A 20,313-nucleotide genomic window follows, 5' to 3' on the forward strand; every position below is an offset into this window, starting at 1 on the left:
CACACCTCCTCCGCTGTCATTGGCTGCAGACATGGTACCACCCTCCTCCCGCCACAGTGATTGGTTGTCGACCCCTGGAGTGAAGACCCGCCTCCTTCCCTGGATCGGCCCCGCTATTGGCCGCTGCAGCCGCCTGTCATCTATCCCCGGTCTGGATAGGCTGGAGGATCTGTCTGTCACAATCTCTCAGCCTCCATTGGCTGGCGGTCCAGAGAAGGTCCCGCCCACCTCGCCTCCTGTCACCTTTGGACCAGTTTGGTGCCAGCGGGTCGATGCGGCTGCGGCTCAGGGTGAGGTGAGGATCCGGGCCGGGGAGGGAGGGGGGGAGGTGTGCATGGGGGAGAGAGTGGGCTCGGGACCAAAGGGAGGAAAATCAGGGGAGAGAATGAGTTAGAGAAAAAAACTGGGAAAAAAAACTGGGAGAGGGAAAATCAGGGCAGAGAATGAGAGAGAGAGAGAGAGTGAATGGGTTAAATGGGAAAAGGAGGGCAGAGGGAGAGGGAAAATGGGATTGAACTGCGAGAGAAAAGAGGATCGAGACAGTGAGAGAAAAGGGGATTGAGGCAGAGAGAGAGAGAGAGAAGCAGGGAGAACAAAAAGAGGGCAGAGGGAAAGGGAAGGTCAGGGCAGAGAGAGAAGGAAAGAGAGAGAGAATGCGTTAGAGAATGAAAAGAGGGCAGAAGGAAATGGAAAATCAGGGCAGAGGAGGAAGGGGATAGAGAGAGGGAGAGAGAAGGTTGGTCAGAAACAGCAAAAGGGAATTTCGAAAGGGAGAGAGGGGTAGATTAGAGGAAGAGAGATAAGGAGATTGAGACAGCGAGCGAATGGAGGATAGAGACGGAGAGAGAGAAGGGGGTGGAGAGAGGGAGAGAAAGAACGGGATGGAGGGAGAGAGAGAGAGAAGGGGATAGACGTTTTTAAAAAGGGGCAGAGGGGTGAAAGATGTAGAGAAAGGGGTAGAGAAACGGAGACAAAGGGGTGAACAAGAGAAAATTGGCAGGGGAGGGAGGGGGGGAAAGGGGGAGGGGAAGGGGGAAGAGGAAAGGAAATAAGTTGGAAGGGAAGGGGTGGGGAAGGTAGAGGGAGAAGAAAGCGTGAGGGGGCAAGAGCGAAAAAAGCGGTCTGATAAGGAATGGGATAGAGAACGGGGAAGTGGGGGGGAAGGGCAAGCTGGTGGGTGAGGGGGGGGGAGAGCAGGGGAAAAGGGGGGGGGAGGGGGGGAGGAGAAAAGGAAAGGGGAGAAAGAAGAATGGGGGCAATGGTGGAGAGGATGGGGGAGGGACAGGAAGGGAGGGGAGGAAGAGAAACGGGGATGGGGGGACAAGAAGGGGGGGGAGTATGAGGAGAAGGGGGAAGGGAGAAGGGGAGAGGTGGGGGAGAAGGAAAGGGGAGGGTGAGAGAGATGGGGGGTAGGGAAAGAGAAATGGGGGATAGTTATCGGGAAGGGGAGGCAGAGGTGAGAGAGAGAAATGGGATGGAGAGAGGGAGGGGGAAATAGTATGGTAGAGAGAGATACAGGGGGAGGACTTAAGAAAAGGGGAGAGAGAATGGAAGAGAGAACTCCGGGGTGGGAACTGGGTGGAGAGAGAAGGGGTGAATGAGATAAAGTGGGAAGACAGAGGAGAAGGTGGAAGTAGAGAGAGCACCAGGTGTACAAGAGAGTGAAAGAGAAATGGGAAAGATAGTTATCGGGAAGGGAGGGGGAGAGTGGTGTCCATTATGGAGAGGCCCACCTTAGTCCAGAGCTGGACTACATGTGAAAAATGTTTCCTTTCCAACGCCTTTCATTGCACTGGTATTAAATGTCCTATCCGAACCTCATTCTGCTCCTATAACATATGAACAGTGAGCTCACTTTCTCTGCTGTAGTGGACAGTGAGGAAGGATATCTCAGTTGGGACAACAATATCTAGATCAGTTAGGAAGGTGGGCTAAGGGGAATGAATGGCAAATGGAATTGAAGTCTGCCAAGTGCGAGGTGCTGCATTTTGGTTGGGCAAACTGGAGCAGGACTTGCACAATAAATACTCGAGCCCTGAAGAGCGTTGGAAAGCAAAGAAATTTAGTACAGGTGCACAGTTCCCTGAAAGTGGCGAGTCTGGTGCACAGATTTAGGAGACATTTTTCTCTCTAGTCTACTCCGCTATTGAATCATGCCTGATCTATCCCTCTCAACCCCATTCGCCTGCGAGAGAGAGAGGCACAGAGAGAGAGAGAGAGGCACAGAGAGAGAGAGAGAGGCAGAGAGAGAGAGAGAGGCAGAGAAAGACGGACAGACAGAGACAGACACAGACGTATCCAGAGAGGGTGGTGTCTCGTGGCCGATTAGGAAAAGGGGAGATGCAGCGAGACCTGGGTGTCGTGGTTCACCAGTCATTGAAAGTAGGCATGCAGGTGCAGCAGGCAGTGAAGAAAGCGAATGGTATGTTAGCTTTCATAGCAAAAGGATTTTGAGTATAGGAACAGGGAGGTTCTACTGCAGTTGTACAGGGTCTTGGTGAGACCACACCTGGAGTATTGCGTACAGTTTTGGTCTCCAAATCTGAGGAAGGACATTATTGCCATAGAGGGAGTGCAGAGAAGGTTCGCCAGACTGATTCCTGGGATGTCAGGACTGTCTTACGAAGAAAGACTGGATAGACTTGATTTATACTCTCTAGAATTTAGGAGATTGAGGGGGGATCTTATAGAAACTTACAAAATTCTTAAGGGGTTGGACAGGCTAGATGCAGGAAGATTGTTGGGGAAGTCCAGGACAAGGGGTCACAGCTTAAGGATAAGGGGGAAATCCTTTAAAACCGAGATGAGAAAAACATTTTTCACACAGAGAGTGGTGAATCTCTGGAACTCTCTGCCACAGAGGGTAGTTGAGGCCAGTTCATTTGCTATATTTAAGAGGGTGGCCCTTGTGGCTAAAGGGTTCAGAGGGTATGGAGAGAAAGCAGGTACGGGATACTGAGTTGGATGATCAGCCATGATCATATTGAATGGCGGTGCAGGCTCGAAGGGCCGAATGGCCTACTCCTGCACCTAATTTCTATGTTTCTATGTGAGAGAGAAGCCAGTGAGCAGTCTCAAATGAGGGGGGGGGGAGAGAGCGCAGTGTCGAGAGCAGTAGAGAACGCGGAGATTCAATGGAGAGAGCAAGCAATATCCAGGGGAGGATGAGAGGGAGTGGTGCCCATAGATAGAGAGTGTGCAGTGGCCTGTGAGGGATAGTGAGCGTTATCTTCAGAGAGCAAGTGGTGTGATATGTGGAGAGGGGGAGGGGGGGGGGCGGTGAGAGGGACTCAGTGTTCGCACAGAGATAGCGTGAGGGAGAGAGTGGTGACTGGAGAGAGAGGGAGCAGTGGTGGGAGAGAGAGAGAAAGAAAGAGAGAGAGAGAGAGATAGAAGGAGGAAGAAGGAGAAAGCAGGGCTGTGAGAGAGGGAATAAGGTTTTGCCTCCATAGAGGGTTGCGGTATATTTTAGTGAATTTAAACCGCCCTGGCCCTGGCTGCTGGTGTTGAAGTCTCCGTGTGTCCCGTGGATTTGCAGATGGCCATGTGGACGGTGGGTCTCGGGGCCCTGGGAGCTGCAATCGCTGGCATCTTCCTGGCCAACACTGACCTCCTGATGCCCAAGCCCGAGTCTGCTACGTTAAGCTACCTGTCGGCAGCCGATCTGAGGACCCTGGATCAAGGCAAGTGTAATGTTCAGATCACAATACACCCTTCCTCATCACAGAGTCCACTATACTAGCTTCATAGTCCTCACAGTGTCTGAAGAAGGGTCTCAACACAAACATAAAACATAGAAAATAGGTGCAGGAGTAGGCCATTCGGCCCTTCGAGCCTGCACCGCCATTCAATATGATCATGGCTGATCATCCAACTCTATCTATCTGTAGTTCCTTGTGTCAACCAGAAGCAATGACATTGTTGCTCCACCCATGAATGCTGATTGACCAGCCAAGTGTTCCCATCATTTTCTTTTTGCTTTTTGTAAATCAAAAAGCGATGGTCAAATTTGGATCCCAAATGAACTGAATGGCAGAAAGTGAAGGGCTGACTGTTGGCGGGTGTTTCTTAGACTGGTCCGATGAGTTGACGGTGTGGTTCGGGCTAGATAAATTCAAAAACAGCACGGAAACAGGCCCTTTGGTCCAAGTCATCCATGCCATCGTATATGCCCCATCTAAGCTGGCATCATTTGCCCGTGTTTGGCCCTGTCTTCATTGTTGCGTGCGGCCCCATTGGCAGAGCCTGACCTGCTGGGTGTGGATCATACCCCCACACAATGAGGAAGGTTGAGTCATTGTTACAAATGGATAAGGTGTGGCAGAAATGGCTCCTTTCTGATATACAGAGAAAGGGAGTTGCCCAAAGTAGGAGAATTGCTATTTCCTCCCCACTTCTCCTGACCCGCCTATTTCCCCCCCCCCACCCCCCAACCTACATTCCATCATCTGGCTTCACAATCCGCACAGTTCGGTCTGAAGAAGGGTCTCGACCCCAAACGTCACCCATTCCTTCTCTCCATAGATGCTGCCTGTCCCGCTGAGTGAATCTAGCATTTTGTGTGTCTAACTTCGATTTAAACCAGCGACTGCAGTTCCTTCACAATTCGCAACTCGTCAATCCTCTTGTCTCACACCTGTGAGATTCAAAAATCACAAATGCTCTTGAGACAAATTCAGACAAAGAAGTGTTTTTATTAATTTCATATTCTGCAGAATAGGTGCCTCACCTCTGATGTCCCCTAGAGGCACACCGAAGATGGAGATGCCTTCTATCTTTATACATTTCTTTACTATGGTCACTACCTCATGTCTCCCCATCGAGCTTCTGCCAATCAGAACACTAAGGTTTATATTCCCACGAGAATGTCTCATCTCCTGACGTCAAAGACTCCCAAGGCTTCTGCTGAAGTTTCTATCTGTTTGCTACTTTTTATCTAGAATTTCTCTCTGTTCTGTATATTGTTACTTTCTTCTACTGGCTTCTGCTGACAGCTCATTTCTTTCTAAGTTTATATTTCAGAGTTCTAGTATAAATCAACCATCCCTATTAACCCTTTTCTCACACACCTCCTGTTTTGTCAACTCTGGCCCTTTGTCCAACCATCTGGCTGTCAAACTACCACCCTCCCCCCTCCCCCCCCCCCCCCCCCCCCCCCACCCCCTCCCCACCTATTATCTGCCATGTTTTGTCCTGCACCTCCTTTTGTACATGGCCAGGACGCCCCTCCTTGTTTTCAGCGGCCCTTCCCTTCACCCCCCACCCCCCGCCAGGTCCCCCCTTCATTATCGTTGCCCCCCCCCCCCCCCTCCCTTCGTTCTCAGTAACTCATCGCCATCGCTTCTGTGGAACTGCGCTGTTCTTTGTCTCCTGTGAATGTGTTATCGGAAGCAAATGATACCAGGATCCAGCAGACCAGTGTGTGATGCCCTCATGCAGCCTGCATCGAGCCTGTCGCCGCTGGCAACCGGCCAGCAGCCTCACCACAAGGCCCAGCCACAGGAGCTCAGTCTGAAGAAGGGTCTCAACCCGAAACGTCGCCCGTTCCTGCTCTCCAGCGATGTTGCCTGTCCCGCTGAGTTACTCCAGCATTTTGTGTCTCCCTTCGATTTAAATCAGCATCTTTCTTACACTCAGTAACAGCTCAGTAACAATTCCAAGGTCAGTCGGACTAAGAATGTAGGTAAAAGGGGCTTGTGAAATTAACGTGACACAGGGTGTCTGGCTCAGCTCAGTGGCGTTTGTTCTCTGTCGTGGGATTCAGTTGATCGTACAAGTGCATGTTTGATCAGTCAAGCAGTGTAACAGGAGACTGTTGTTCGTGGGGTAAGTCAACATTGGACACCAGCCAAGAATTGAGTGAGGAGAATTGATCCTGGCAACAATTGGCCTGTTTGTTTGTGGTGGGAAGATTTAAGCCTAGCAACCGTTGATAGGTATGTGCGTAGGCACGCATAGTTTGTCAAGGATTTTAAACCCGAGGTTGTTCACTGATTATGTGTGAACAGTTAATTTTGGAAACTGTGGACTATTCTGTGTGTGGCTTAAACTGCTTCCTGCAAAACAATGTACCTGCCAAGAGCTAAACTAGGTCATTGTCAACCTCCGAGAGGTCCTGACCCGAAACATCACCTATCCCGATACTCTAGAGACGCTGCCTGACCCACTGAGTTACTCCAGCACGTTGTGTCCTTTTAGGTAATTGTCATTGTGGATCAGTTTGTAAGGAGATGGTGGCTTCTCATTTTGTACAATATTTTCGTTGACACAGTGGGAATTTCCCACAGATGGACACAAAACTCAGCGGGACAGGCAGCATCTCCGGAGAGAAGAATTGGGTGCCGTTTCGGGTGGAGACCCATAGTGGGTATTGGAAACAGGCCCTTCGGCCCACCTAGTCCACACCGACCTTCGCTCACCCATTCACACTAGTTCTCTGTTGGTCCACTTTCTCATCCATTCCCTACAGAATATAGTTCCTTTAGAGCAGTGGTGGGCAACCTTGTTCTGCATAGGGGCTGGGATGCATATCTGTGAGTGGATGGCGGGCCACATCTATCACGTGTACACACGGATCCCGCCCCGGATGGCAGACATCAAATCACATGTTCACAGAAGGTAGATAGAAATGCTGGAGAAGCTCAGCGGGTGAGGCAGCCTCATGCAATCCTTGCACGTCTCACCCGCTGAGTTTCTCCAGCATTTTTGTCTACCTTCGATTTTTCCAGCATCTGCAGTTCTTTCTAAGACGTGTTCACAGAAGGTGCGAGGCCGTGCCGGCAGCTTTGTGCAGGATGCGGTACAGACAGAGCTTGACGGGTCGGATGATGTTGGGTTACGGGCCGCATTCGGCCCAGGGGCCGGAGGCCGGAGGTTTTGAGTGTAGTGGACTGACCCATGCACAATATTCTATCTGTAGTTTATCATTTTGCAAAGGAGCTTGCTGGTTTGATATTCTCAGCCCTGGCTTAGAATGTATTTAGTCAGAGGGTGGTGAATCTGTGGAATTCATTGCTACTGGTGGCTGTGGAGCCAAGTTGATGGATGTTTTTAAGGCAGAGAAAGACAAATTCTTGATTAGGGTGTTGGGGGTTATTGGTCTACAGATTCCCTCACCAAATTATTTCCCTCTCTTTTAGTCAAATAGCGTGGAAAGAGGCCATTCGGCCCAACTTGCCCATGCCAACCAACATGTCCCATCTACACTGCTCCCACTTGCATGCATTCGCCAACATGACTTCCCAACTTCTATATTCAATACTCTGACTGATGAAGGCCAAAGTGCCATAAGCCATTTTGACTATCTACCTGTGACGCCACCTTCAAGAAGCCACGTACCAGCACTCCTGCATCCCTCTGCTCTACGACACTCCCCAGAGCCCTGCCATTCACTGTGTAGGGACTTTCCAAAATGCCACACCTCACATTTCTCTGTCACATTCCATCAACCATTCCTCAGCCCACCTGGCCAATCGATCATGATCCTGCCGCAACCATCTTCACAATTGCCATACCACCCACTTTTGTATCATCTGCAAACTCACTAATCTCGCTATATACATTCTCACCCAACCGTTGATTGGTATGTGCGTAGGCACGCATAGTTTGTCAAGGGATTTAAACCCGAGGTTGTTCACTGATTATGTGTGGACAGTTAATTTTGGAAACTGTGGATTATTCTGTGTGTGGCTTAAACTGCTTCCTGCAAAACAATGTACCTGCCAAGAGCTAAACTAGGTTATTGTCAACCTCCGAGAGGTCCTGACCCGAAACATCACCTATCCCGATACTCCAGAGATGCTGCCTGACCCACTGAGTTACTCCAGCACGTTGTGTCCTTTTAGGTAATTGTCATTGTGGATCAGTTTGTAAGGAGATGGTGGCTTCTCATTTTGTACAATATTTTCGTTGACACAGTGGGAATTTCCCACAGATGGACACAAAACTCAGCGGGACAGGCAGCATCTCCGGAGAGAAGAATTGGGTGCCGTTTCGGGTGGAGACCCATAGTGGGTATTGGAAACAGGCCCTTCGGCCCACCTAGTCCACACCGACCTTCGCTCACCCATTCACACTAGTTCTCTGTTGGTCCACTTTCTCATCCATTCCCTACAGAATATAGTTCCTTTAGAGCAGTGGTGGGCAACCTTGTTCTGCATAGGGGCTGGGATGCATATCTGTGAGTGGATGGCGGGCCACATCTATCACGTGTACACACGGATCCCGCCCCGGATGGCAGACATCAAATCACATGTTCACAGAAGGTAGATAGAAATGCTGGAGAAGCTCAGCGGGTGAGGCAGCCTCATGCAATCCTTGCACGTCTCACCCGCTGAGTTTCTCCAGCATTTTTGTCTACCTTCGATTTTTCCAGCATCTGCAGTTCTTTCTAAGACGTGTTCACAGAAGGTGCGAGGCCGTGCCGGCAGCTTTGTGCAGGATGCGGTACAGACAGAGCTTGACGGGTCGGATGATTTTGGGTTACGGGCCGCATTCGGCCCAGGGGCCGGAGGCCGGAGGTTTTGAGTGTAGTGGACTGACCCATGCACAATATTCTATCTGTAGTTTATCATTTTGCAAAGGAGCTTGCTGGTTTGATATTCTCAGCCCTGGCTTAGAATGTATTTAGTCAGAGGGTGGTGAATCTGTGGAATTCATTGCTACTGGTGGCTGTGGAGCCAAGTTGATGGATGTTTTTAAGGCAGAGAAAGACAAATTCTTGATTAGGGTGTTGGGGGTTATTGGTCTACAGATTCCCTCACCAAATTATTTCCCTCTCTTTTAGTCAAATAGCGTGGAAAGAGGCCATTCGGCCCAACTTGCCCATGCCAACCAACATGTCCCATCTACACTGCTCCCACTTGCATGCATTCGCCAACATGACTTCCCAACTTCTATATTCAATACTCTGACTGATGAAGGCCAAAGTGCCATAAGCCATTTTGACTATCTACCTGTGACGCCACCTTCAAGAAGCCACGTACCAGCACTCCTGCATCCCTCTGCTCTACGACACTCCCCAGAGCCCTGCCATTCACTGTGTAGGGACTTTCCAAAATGCCACACCTCACATTTCTCTGTCACATTCCATCAACCATTCCTCAGCCCACCTGGCCAATCGATCATGATCCTGCCGCAACCATCTTCACAATTGCCATACCACCCACTTTTGTATCATCTGCAAACTCACTAATCTCGCTATATACATTCTCACCCAACCGTTGATTGGTATGTGCGTAGGCACGCATAGTTTGTCAAGGGATTTAAACCCGAGGTTGTTCACTGATTATGTGTGGACAGTTAATTTTGGAAACTGTGGATTATTCTGTGTGTGGCTTAAACTGCTTCCTGCAAAACAATGTACCTGCCAAGAGCTAAACTAGGTTATTGTCAACCTCCGAGAGGTCCTGACCCGAAACATCACCTATCCCGATACTCCAGAGATGCTGCCTGACCCACTGAGTTACTCCAGCACGTTGTGTCCTTTTAGGTAATTGTCATTGTGGATCAGTTTGTAAGGAGATGGCGGCTTCTCATTTTGTACAATATTTTCGTTGACACAGTGGGAATTTCCCACAGATGGACACAAAACTCAGCGGGACAGGCAGCATCTCCGGAGAGAAGAATTGGGTGCCGTTTTGGGTGGAGACCCATAGTGGGTATTGGAAACAGGCCCTTCGGCCCACCTAGTCCACACCGGCCTTCGCTCACCCATTCACACTAGTTCTCTGTTGGTCCACTTTCTCATCCATTCCCTACAGAATACAGTTCCTTTAGAGCAGGGGTGGGCAACCTTGTTCTGCATAGGGGCTGGGATGCATATCTGTGAGCGGGATGGTGGGCCACATCTATCACGTGTACACATGGATCCCGCCCCGGATGGCAGGAATCAAATCACATGTTCACAGAAGGTAGACAAAAATGCTGGAGAAACTCAGCGGGTGAGGCAGCTTCATGCAATCCTTGCATGTCTCACCCGCTGAGTTTCTCCAGCATTTTTGTCTACCTTCGATTTTTCCAGCAGTTCCCTCCTAGACGTGTTCACAGAAGGTGCGAGGCCGTGCCGGCAGCTTTGTGCAGGATGCGGTACAGACAGAGCTCGACGGGTCGGATGATTTTGGGTTACGGGCCGCATTCGGCCCAGGGGCCGGAGGCCGGAGGTTTTGAGTGTAGTGGACTGACCCATGCACAATATTCTATCTGTAGTTTATCATTTTGCAAAGGAGCTTGCTGGGTCGATATTCTCAGCCCTGGCTCAGAATGTATTTAGTCAGAGGGTGGTGAATCTGTGGAATTCATTGCTACAGGTGGCTGTGGAGGCCAAGTTGATGGATGTTTTTAAGGCAGAGAATCATATGGTGCAACACAATTGTAAAAAATAACTGTTTCAGGACTGGACGAGGGTTGGTCAAGATTATAAATAATGATCTCCTTTTTTTTCACTATTTTCTCTCTCAACTTTCTTCATTTGCTCGTTTTCTTTCTTCACACACTATATATTTCACATCTTTCTATCCTTTACTATCTAACTTCTTTTTCTTATGCTCATCTTTTTTCAATATAACAAAAAAAAAAGAAGTTGTACATAAAATGTATTATGAAAATATATATTAGGCACTTTGGTGCCATATGACTGTGCTTACTTCTAATAAAATAAAATATTAAAAAAAAAAAAAAAAAAGGCAGAGAAAGACAAATTCTTGATTAGCGGGTTGGGGGTTATTGGTCTACAGATTCCCTTACCAAATTATTTCCCTCTCTTTTAGAGTCAAATAGCGTGGAAACAGGCCGTTCAGCCCAACTTGCCCAAGCCAACCAACATGTAAATCTACACTGTTCCCACTTGCCTGCATTCGCCAACATGACTTCCCAACTTCTATACTCAATACTCTGACTGATGAAGACCAAAGTGCCATAAGCCATTTTGACCATCTACCTGTGACGCCACCTTCAAGAAGCCACGTACCAGCACTCCTGCATCCCTCTGCTCTACGACACTCCCCAGAGCCCTGCCATTCACTGTGTAGGGACTTTCCAAAATGCCACACCTCACATTTCTCTGTCACATTCCATCAACCATTCCTCAGCCTACCTGGCCAATCGATCATGATCCTGCCGCAACCATCTACACAATTGCCATACCACCCACTTTTGTATCATCTGCAAACTCACTAATCTCTCTATATACATTCTCACCCAATTCAATGATATAGATGGTAGACAAAAATGCTGGAGAAACTCAGCAGGTGCATCAGCATCTATGGAGTGAAGGAAATGGGCAACGTTTCGGGCCGAAACCCTTTTTCAGACTGATATAGATTTCATACATTGATATAGATCTCACTCTATGAGTCGGAAGAAGGATCTTGACCCAAAACGTCACCTATTCCTTTTCTCCAGAGATGCTGTCAGACGTGCTGAGTTACTCCAGATTTTTGTGCCTGTTTTAATTGAATATGTTTATATGTTTCCAGGGGGACTTGCATTTAAAGCAAGCGACTTGTGGCAAAGTAATGGAGCAGTAATAATGGTGGTTCGAAGACCGGGATGATTCTTGTGCCGGGAGGTATGGAGTGAACTGTTGCATTTTGTGTGTGTGCTCATAGTAGCGCAGCGGTAGAGTTGCTGCCTTACAGACTCTTGCAGCGCCAGAGTCCCGGGTTCGATCCTGACTACAGGTGCTGTCTGTACGGAGTTTGTACATTCTCCCCGTGACCACATGGGTTTTCTCTGAGGACTTTGGTTTCCTCCCACACTCCAAAGACAATCCCATTCAAACACAGTCACAGTCATACTTTATTAGCCAAGTATGTTTTGCAACTTTCGAGGAATTTCATTTGCCAGGTCACTCGTACAATAAAAAGCAACGGAACGCACAAAACATAAACATCCACCACAGTGACTCCTCCACATTCCTCTCTGTGGTGGAAGATGAAAAAAAGTTCAATCTCTTCCCTTCTTTGTTCTCCGCCGCGGGTCGGGGGGGGGGGGGCTCCAGCTCCATCGATGGTAGGCCGCAGAGCAACCGGAGATGCGATCCGGAAAATAATCACATCTCCGGCAAGGTAAGAAACTGAAGACAAAGTTTCTCCCCCTCCCCCCACATAGACAAACCAGAGAACATTTACACAGACTTTTAACACACACTAAAAATGAGACAGACAGACTGTTGGCGGGGCTGCCAATCTTGCGGCGCCCCTGGTGGAACATGTTTGTAGGTTAATTGGCTGAGTGTATGCGTAAAACTGTCCCTAGTGTGTGTAGGATAGTGTTAATGTGCGGACTCGGTGGGCCGAAGGGCCTGTTTCCGTGCTGTATCACTAAACTAAGTATATAATGAGTGTATTGCTTAATTCTCCATGCACACATAGTCATGAGAAAGCTTTGCATCCCAACTACCACTTCCTGTGCCACATAATTTATTGCCCCTTGCCAACTGGCATAAGATCTATGGCTCCCTGCTCTTTGGTTCCTGTTAGCTCTCTGACCATGACAATATGTTATAGATAGATACACAATGCTGGAGTAACTCAGCGGGCCAGGCATCATCATTGGAGAAAAGAAACGGGTGATGTTTCGTGTCCTGCGTCTGAACAAAGGTCTCGACCCGAAACGTCACCTGTTCCTTCTCTCCAAAGATGCTGCCTGTCCCGCTGAGTTACTCCAGCACTTTGTGCCTAACTTTGGTATAACCAGCATCTGCAGTTCCTTCCTACACACATGGTACCTCTGTTATCTCTGCACACTTTTAATGTCTGAGAAAATACAAGGAACTGCAGATGTTAGGTTACAAAACAAAATGGGACAGAATCTCAGGGGTTATGGGGAGAAGGCAGGAGATTTGGGCGAAGGCGGTTAGGAGGGAGAGGTAGATTGAATAGTCTTGATGGGCCGAATGGCCTAATTCTGCTCCTATCGCTTATGACATTACTGTAGCAACCAGAACTGCAAGCAATACCCCAAATGCAGCCTAACCAAAGTCTTATCGGCTTAAATGACACATAAAATATTAAATATGAATTATTAAACATTAATTATGAAACATCGCTGGTCAGCGATCACCCATGCACCAGTTCCATCCAACACACGAGACAAATTTACAGGAATCAATTAACTAACAAACCTGCACAACAAAGTCTTTGGGGTGTGCGAGGAAACTGAAGCACCCGGAGAAACCCTACACGGTCACAGGGAAAATGTGCAAACTCCACACAGACAGCACCTGGGGTCGGAATTGAACCGGCGTCTCTGGCGCGGTAAGGCAGCAACTCTACCGCTGCACCAGCGTGCCACCCTCTCTAGTGCGTAGGGAGTGGATGCGAGTATTGTGTGCAGTTCTGATCGCCCCCATCACTGGGAAGATGTGGTGGCTTTAGAGAGGGGGCAGAGGAGGGTTACCAGAATGCTGCCTGGATCAGAGGGTTGACAATCAGAACCTTGTTTTGTCCGTGGAAATGTCCACCACTAGAGGGCGCAGCAATAAGGTGAGAGGGGAAGAGTTTAATGGCGATATGTGGGACATGTATTTTTACCCAGAGTGGCGGGGGCCTGAACACATTGCCAGGGCTGGTGGTGAAGGCAGATACAATAGTGGCACTAAAGAGGTTTTTAGATACCCACTAGGAAGTTCAGGGAACAGAGGGATCTGGATCATGCGCAGGCAGCTCTACATTGGTGAGACCAAGCGTAGGCTTGGCGATCACTTCGCCCAACACCTCCGCTCAGTCCGCAATAACCAACCTGATCTCCCGGTGGCTCAGCACTTCAACTCCCCCTCCCATTCCGAATCCGACCTTTCTGTCCTGGGCCTCCTCCATGGCCAGAGTGAGGCCCACCGTAAATTGGAGGAGCAGCACCTCATATTTCGCTTGGGTAGTCTACACCCCAACATTGACTTCTCCAATTTCACATAGTCCTTGCTTTCTCCCTCTTTCCCCTCCCTTTCCCAACTCTCCCACAGCCCACTGTCTCTGCCTCTTCCTTTCTTCTTCTCCCCCCCCACCCATCCCCTCATCAGTCTGAAGAAGGGTCTTGACCCGAAATTCCTTCGCTCCATAGATGCTGCCTCACCCGCTGAGTTTCTCCAGCATTTTTGTCTACCTTCGATTGTTCCAGCATCTGCAGTTCCTCCTTAAACGTTACAGGTAGATGAGATCAGTTTAACTCGGCATCAAGTTCAGCAGAAACATTGTTGGTCTTGTGCTGTACTGTTCAATTCTATTAGACAATAGACAATAGGTGCAGGAGTAGGCCATTCAGCCCTTCGAGCCAGCACCGCCATTCATTGTGATCATGGCTGATCATCCCCAATCAGTACCCCGTTCCTGCCTTCTCCCCATAGCCCCCAACTCCGCAATCTTTAAGAGCCCTATCTAGCTCTCTCTTGAAAGCATCCAGAGAACCTGCCTCCACTGAGGCAGAGAATTCCACAGACTATTCGATATGTAACAAGGAACGAAAGATGGACACAAAATGCTGGAGTAACTCAGCAGGACAGGCAGCATCTCTGGAGAGAAGGAATGGGTGACGTTTCAGGGTTGAGACCCTTCTTCAGTCTACAGATGCCGGTTTACACTGAAGATAGACACAACATGCTGGAGTAACTCAGTGAGCCAGGCAGCATCTCTGGAGAAAAGGAATAGGTGACTTAGGTAGAGGAATAGGTCGAGGCCTATGACTCTACTTTCAATCTGAAGAAGGGTCCTAACACAAAATGTCACCTATTCCTTTTTTCTATACAATTACATTTTTTCTATTCAAATTAATTCTATTCCTGTTCCCGCATTTGCAGTGTTTCACTGAGTGCTGGCAATTACTCTAGCTGTTGGCCTCTGCTCTGGGTTGACCATTCCAGCCTTGCAACTCCTCTTGCAGCTCAGGCTGATAGTTGTTGTGTTGTTGCTCCCTGCAGGAGGCTGCTGGCATCTCCTCTCTGAAACCCCAGCTCGACGAGATGGGCATCCCTCTTTACGCAGTCATCAAAGAAAACATCAACCATGAAGTGAAGGAATTCCAGCCCTATTTCAAAGGAGAAATCTTTCTAGATGTCAATGTATGTATCTGGTACCTGATGTGGAAGCACTTGGAAGTTCCCATTTTTTTTTTTTTCAATTTATCTTTTAGTCTTCAAGATGCAGCACGGGGACAGGCCCTTCAGCCCATCAAGTCCGTACCGACCATTGATCACTCACACATTAGTTTAGTTTAGACATACAGCACGGAAACCGACCCGAGTCCGCTCCGACCAGCGATCCCCGCACGCTAGCACCATCCTACACACACACACACAAGGGACAATTTATAATTTTACAGAGGCCAATTAACCCACAAACCCGCACGTCTTTGGAGTGTGGGAGGAAACCGAAGCACCCGGAGAAAACCCACACGGCCACAGGGGGGGGGGTTCACAGAACCACAGATCAATTGACATTTAATGTTGAGTATCAATTTACACCCATGCATTTCCAGAGGACTAAGCTCGGATGCTTTCAAGAGAGAGCTAGATAGGCTCTTTAAAAATAACGGAGTCGGGGGATATGGGGAGAAGGCAGGAACAGGGTACATGGGGAGAACAGCCTCTCGAAGGGCCAAATGGGCACCTATTGTCTATTGTCTATGGCCCACTGAGAACACGCTAAAACACGGACAGCCCACTTTTCCAGCCACATTACTGCTGATTTAGCTAACCGTCCAATGCAGTTGTGGGAGAGAGGAGTTAGATGTGGCTAAAGGGATCAGGGGGTATGGAGAGAAGGCAGGTACAGGATACTGAGTTGGATGATCAGCCATGATCACATTGAATGGCGGTGCAGACTCGAAGGGCCGAATGGCCTACTCCTGCACCTGTTTTCTATGTTTCGATGTTTTCTATGAATTGTATGGCATTCCCGAGGTTATGCAGATGGAAAATCCTTATTGATACTGGGCATCCTTTATCTTTTGCCAAAACTGCACACAGTCAAGAAAGATAAGCTGCATAGAACATGGAAAATAGCTGCAGGAGGAGGCCATTCGGCCCTTCGAGCCAGCACCGCCATTTATTGTGATCATGGCTGATCGTCCCCAATCAATAACCCGTGCCTGCCTTCTCCCCATATCCCTCGACTCCACTAGCCCCCTGGAGCTCTATCTAACTCTCTCCTAAATCCATCCAGTGACTTGGCCTCCACTGCCTACTGTCTTCACCCCTTCTGGGTGAAAAGGTTTTTTCTCACCTCAGTCTTAAATGACCTCCCCTGTATTCTAAGACTGTGGCCCCTGGTTCTGGAATTATTCGGTCATAAAGAAATTACCTGTACTTCCTTTAGAGTTTAGTGATAGAGCATGGAAGCAGGCCCTTCGTCCCATTGAGTCTGTGCCAACCCATCGATCACCTGATCACATCAGTTACATGTTATCCCACGTCTACAGCCACTCCCTGCTTATTAAGGGCCTGCAGCGCCTCCTAGTGGCTGGGCCACTCTTGCTATGCGAATCCTCAGCAGCCACGGGAAGGAGTATCGGGATATAGGGGTTTGCCCCAGTATATATTATTATTTTATACGATCCATTTAGCGTACAAATCCATGCCTTTGGAGCGTGGGAGGAAGCCGGCGTATGCAATCACAGGGGGGGGGGGGTGCAAACTCCACACCGACAGCGCCCAAAGTCGGGATTGAACCCGGGCCTCTAGCGCTGTAAGGCGGGAACGCTACCGCGTGCCGCAAGGAAATAGATTTCCTTCGATGTCTGGATAACGGGATAAAGGGCCGGGTGAATATGTAGGACTTTACGTCGGGCGAGAAGGTCAACAAAATGCGGGCAGAGTCATCAAAACGAGCTGGAAGAATTCCCGCTGTTCCTAATGGTCTATCACTTGTGCCGTGCTTCCTCATTGCCCATTCGTCCATCCAGAGGATGACCCTTGAGTCCGGCAGGGAGCTGGGTGAGGGTGATGTGTCCCCACTTCTCCGTACCCCTCACACTGTGCGTTGCTCCATTTGTAGAAGTGCTTCTACGGGCCCAAGCAGCGGAAGCTGGGGCTCATGGGGTTTGCCCGCCTGGGGGTTTGGAAAAACTTCATCCGAGCCTGGCGTGAGGGCTTCACCGGGAACATGGCCGGAGAAGGCCTCATCCTTGGAGGAGTGTACGTCATCGGAGCTAAGGATCAGGTAGGGAGTTTTTGCTGGGCGTTGGGGTCAGGAGCTGTGGGACGTGGAGATAGTAGGGACAAGTCCAGCTTTGATCATCGTTACTATCTTGCAAATCTTTCATTAATTTGTTCCAAGTATCTCTCCACCACCGTCGACATCTCTCCTTTCCCTCTCCCCTGACTCTCAAACTGAAGAATGGTCCAGACCCAACACGTCACCCATTCCTTCTATCCGGAGATGCTGTCTGCTACCTGCTGAGTTACTCCAGCTTTTAGTGTCTATCTTCAGTTTAAAGCAGCATCTGCTGTTCCTTCCGACACATACATACATAGGGCGGTAAAGTCAGCATCTTTTCCCCATGGTGGTGGTGTCAAAAACAAGAGTGCAAATGTTTGAGGTGAAAGCGGGGAGTTTTATCGTGGATCTAAAGGGAGAGGTCCCCTACTCGCTGGGGTGGTTGATATCTGGAGCTCACAGCCGGGGGAGGTGATGGAATCAGATACAGTTATTGTGTGTAAGACTCATTTAGACAGATGCTTGAATAGACACGGCATGGGATATAGCACTCATGCCAGCAGATGGGGGTAGTGCGACTGGGCAAAGTGACTGCATCAATGTGGCAATGATGGGCCCCTGTTGCTCCCTGTGTGTGCACAAATGCCTTGTCTGTGGCTTACTCATTTCCTCTGTGATCACTTCTCTCATTGTGCTCTCTCCCTCTCCCCCTCCCTCCCTTTAGATATAGATATGCCATTTATTGTCACTATACATGTACAGTGAAACTGAAAGCTGCTCGTACTCAGTGCATATATACAATTTAGCACAAAAAACAAGAAACAGAAAAAAAAACAAAAAACAGAAGGGAGATGGGGGGGGGGGAATAGGTGCACAAATTCTGCGGCGCTACATTCATATATACATATATACAGATGGAAGTCCGTGTTGGGCGGTGTAGTCAGTGAATTTGAATTTATAGTAGATATAATTCTCGGAAAGCAACTATTCCTGAGTCTGTTTGTCCTGGATTTGATGCACCTATAGCGCCTTCCAGAGGGCAGCAGGTCGAACAGTCCAAACGCAGGATGGGAGCTGTCTTTGATGATCTTCTTTGCCCTGCTAAGGCAGCGGGAGGTGTAGATGTCCATCAGGGAGGCCCCTCTTTCTATCTTTCTTTCTCTCTCTTTCTCTCCCTCTCTCTCACTCTTTTTTCAATTGATCTGTGCACACTCTTCTCTGCTCATTCGTGTTTCCATACCATCTCCCACTCTGTGTATGTTTGCTCTCTGTGTTTATTCCTCCCCCTCCCCCCCCCCCCCTCACTCCACAAACAACCATTTTCATGCTGACCCACTTCACTTTCCCCAACGCCCCGCTCCTCCCCACTGCTCTCACTCACCCACACACTGGGGGCAATTTACAGGGGGCCAAATAACCTACAAACCCGCACATCTTTGGGATGTGGGAGGAAACCCGCGCTTTTACGGGGTGCAAACGTGCAAACTCCACACAGACAGCACCAAGGCCAGGATTGAGCACCACTGTCCCAGTCTTGGGGCTAGCAGGAGGGTGCAGAGGAATAAGGAGTGAGGGGTGGGTTTGTGTGAGGGTGATTTGCGATGGGAGGTGATGTTTTACGGATGGGGAAGGGGGGGAGGGGAGGGGGGGGCTGAGACTATGGGGAGAGTTTAAGGGGAGGTGGTCAGAGTAGGGGGGAGGTAGTGATGTAGATGAGCTGCTGACGTGTCGGTTATTAGCTCCCGTGTGCTGAGCTGCTGCCGTTTGTCCCAACAGGGCATCCTCCTGGAACACCGGGAGATGGAGTTTGGAGATAAAGTTGACCACCAGTCCCTGCTCGAGGCCGTTGGAAAGATCAAGCCTCTGATCCGCACTAAATCTGAGCAGTAAACCCTGGATAACGGCAGCTGATGGCTTGATTCTAAACGAAACATGTCCCCAGCATTATAAACGCGGCCCCCAGCAATCTAAACACAGCCCCCAACAATCTAAATGCAGCTCCCACCAATCTAAATGCAGTACACAACTATTTAATTGCATTACCCGAAATTTAAATGTAGTATTCATAACCTAAACAGCCCCCAACAATATAAATGCCACAAGCAGTCCGCTGCAATCTAAACAACACGCATATTAACCAACCATCTGAACACAGTACCCAACCAGTACCCAACCATCTGAACACAGTACCCAACCATCTGAACACAGTACCCAACCATCTGAACACAGTACCCAACCATCTGAACACAGTACCCAACCATCTGAACACAGTACCCAACCATCTGAACACAGTACCCAACCATCTGAACACAGTACCCAACCAACTGAACACCACACACGGTTCCCAATGACCCAAATGTCGCACCCAACAATCTAAATACAACTTGAATCCAGATCCACTTCTGAGCAAGCAGCAGCCACTACCCACACATCTAAAGTCAATAGCACCTATCTAAACACAGTACCCCACTGTCTAAGTGGAATACCCTGTACTAGTAGTCTAAATGCAGCATGTGTGGGAAGGAACTACAGATGCTGGTTTAAACCAGAGATAGACACAAAAAGCGGGATTGGCTCAGCGGGTCAGGCAGCATCTCTGGAGAAAAGGAATAGGTGACGTTTCGGGTCAGGACGTTCTACAGGCTCGAAACGTCCCCTTATTCCTTTTCTCCAGAGATGCTGTCTGACCCGCTGAGTTACTCCAGCATTTTGTGTCTAACCTAACAATTTAAATGCGGTACCCTCAAATTTAAACACAGAATCCAATAATCTCAACACAGGGCCCAGTACTCAGCTATCTGGATTCTACCCCTGCTCCCAGTAGTCTAGACTCTTGCCATCTCCAGTGACCAGCCGTCTGAAACCCGAGCAGTCCCCTGCCCCTCAATCCCCCTTCACCATGCAGTCGGCGTGGACCCCTGCACTGTGCTGTATTAATGATGGTCTGATTGTAAATGCTTTGATCACACCTGATACCCCACCAAGCCAGTCAGGAAAGTCTGACGCTGTTCTGACATATAAACATTGCTGATAATGTACCACAAACCAAATCAATAAAGGAAACGGGAAACCTCGTCAGACCATAGTTTGTACTTTCACTTTTGTTTCCATATTCAAATCCTGGCCTTTGTCAAAGTCAAAATCAAAGTCAATGTTATTCGTCACA

General features: G+C 49.0%; 1 protein-coding gene across 2 annotated transcripts; it reads left to right on the forward strand.

Moving 5' to 3' along the window:
• The first annotated feature begins 209 nt into the window (after positions 1-209).
• selenou1a (selenoprotein U 1a) lies at positions 210-19,308 on the forward strand. 2 transcript variants are annotated; one of them, XM_055663865.1, is made up of 6 exons: positions 210-295; positions 3,539-3,683; positions 11,475-11,566; positions 14,912-15,052; positions 16,986-17,150; positions 18,924-19,308. In XM_055663865.1, exons 2-6 carry the CDS (start codon positions 3,539-3,541, stop codon positions 19,035-19,037), a joined length of 657 nt encoding a protein of 218 aa, XP_055519840.1. In that variant the 5' UTR covers positions 210-295; the 3' UTR covers positions 19,038-19,308. The 2 variants fall into 2 exon arrangements, with proteins under 2 accessions (XP_055519840.1, XP_055519839.1); XM_055663864.1 differs by having other exon boundaries at positions 229-290.
• Positions 19,309-20,313: the final 1,005 nt, after the last annotated feature.

The sequence above is a fragment of the Leucoraja erinacea genome, chromosome 39, assembly GCF_028641065.1.
Source record: "Leucoraja erinacea ecotype New England chromosome 39, Leri_hhj_1, whole genome shotgun sequence".
In the NCBI taxonomy this organism is placed as follows: Eukaryota; Metazoa; Chordata; class Chondrichthyes; order Rajiformes; family Rajidae; genus Leucoraja; species Leucoraja erinaceus.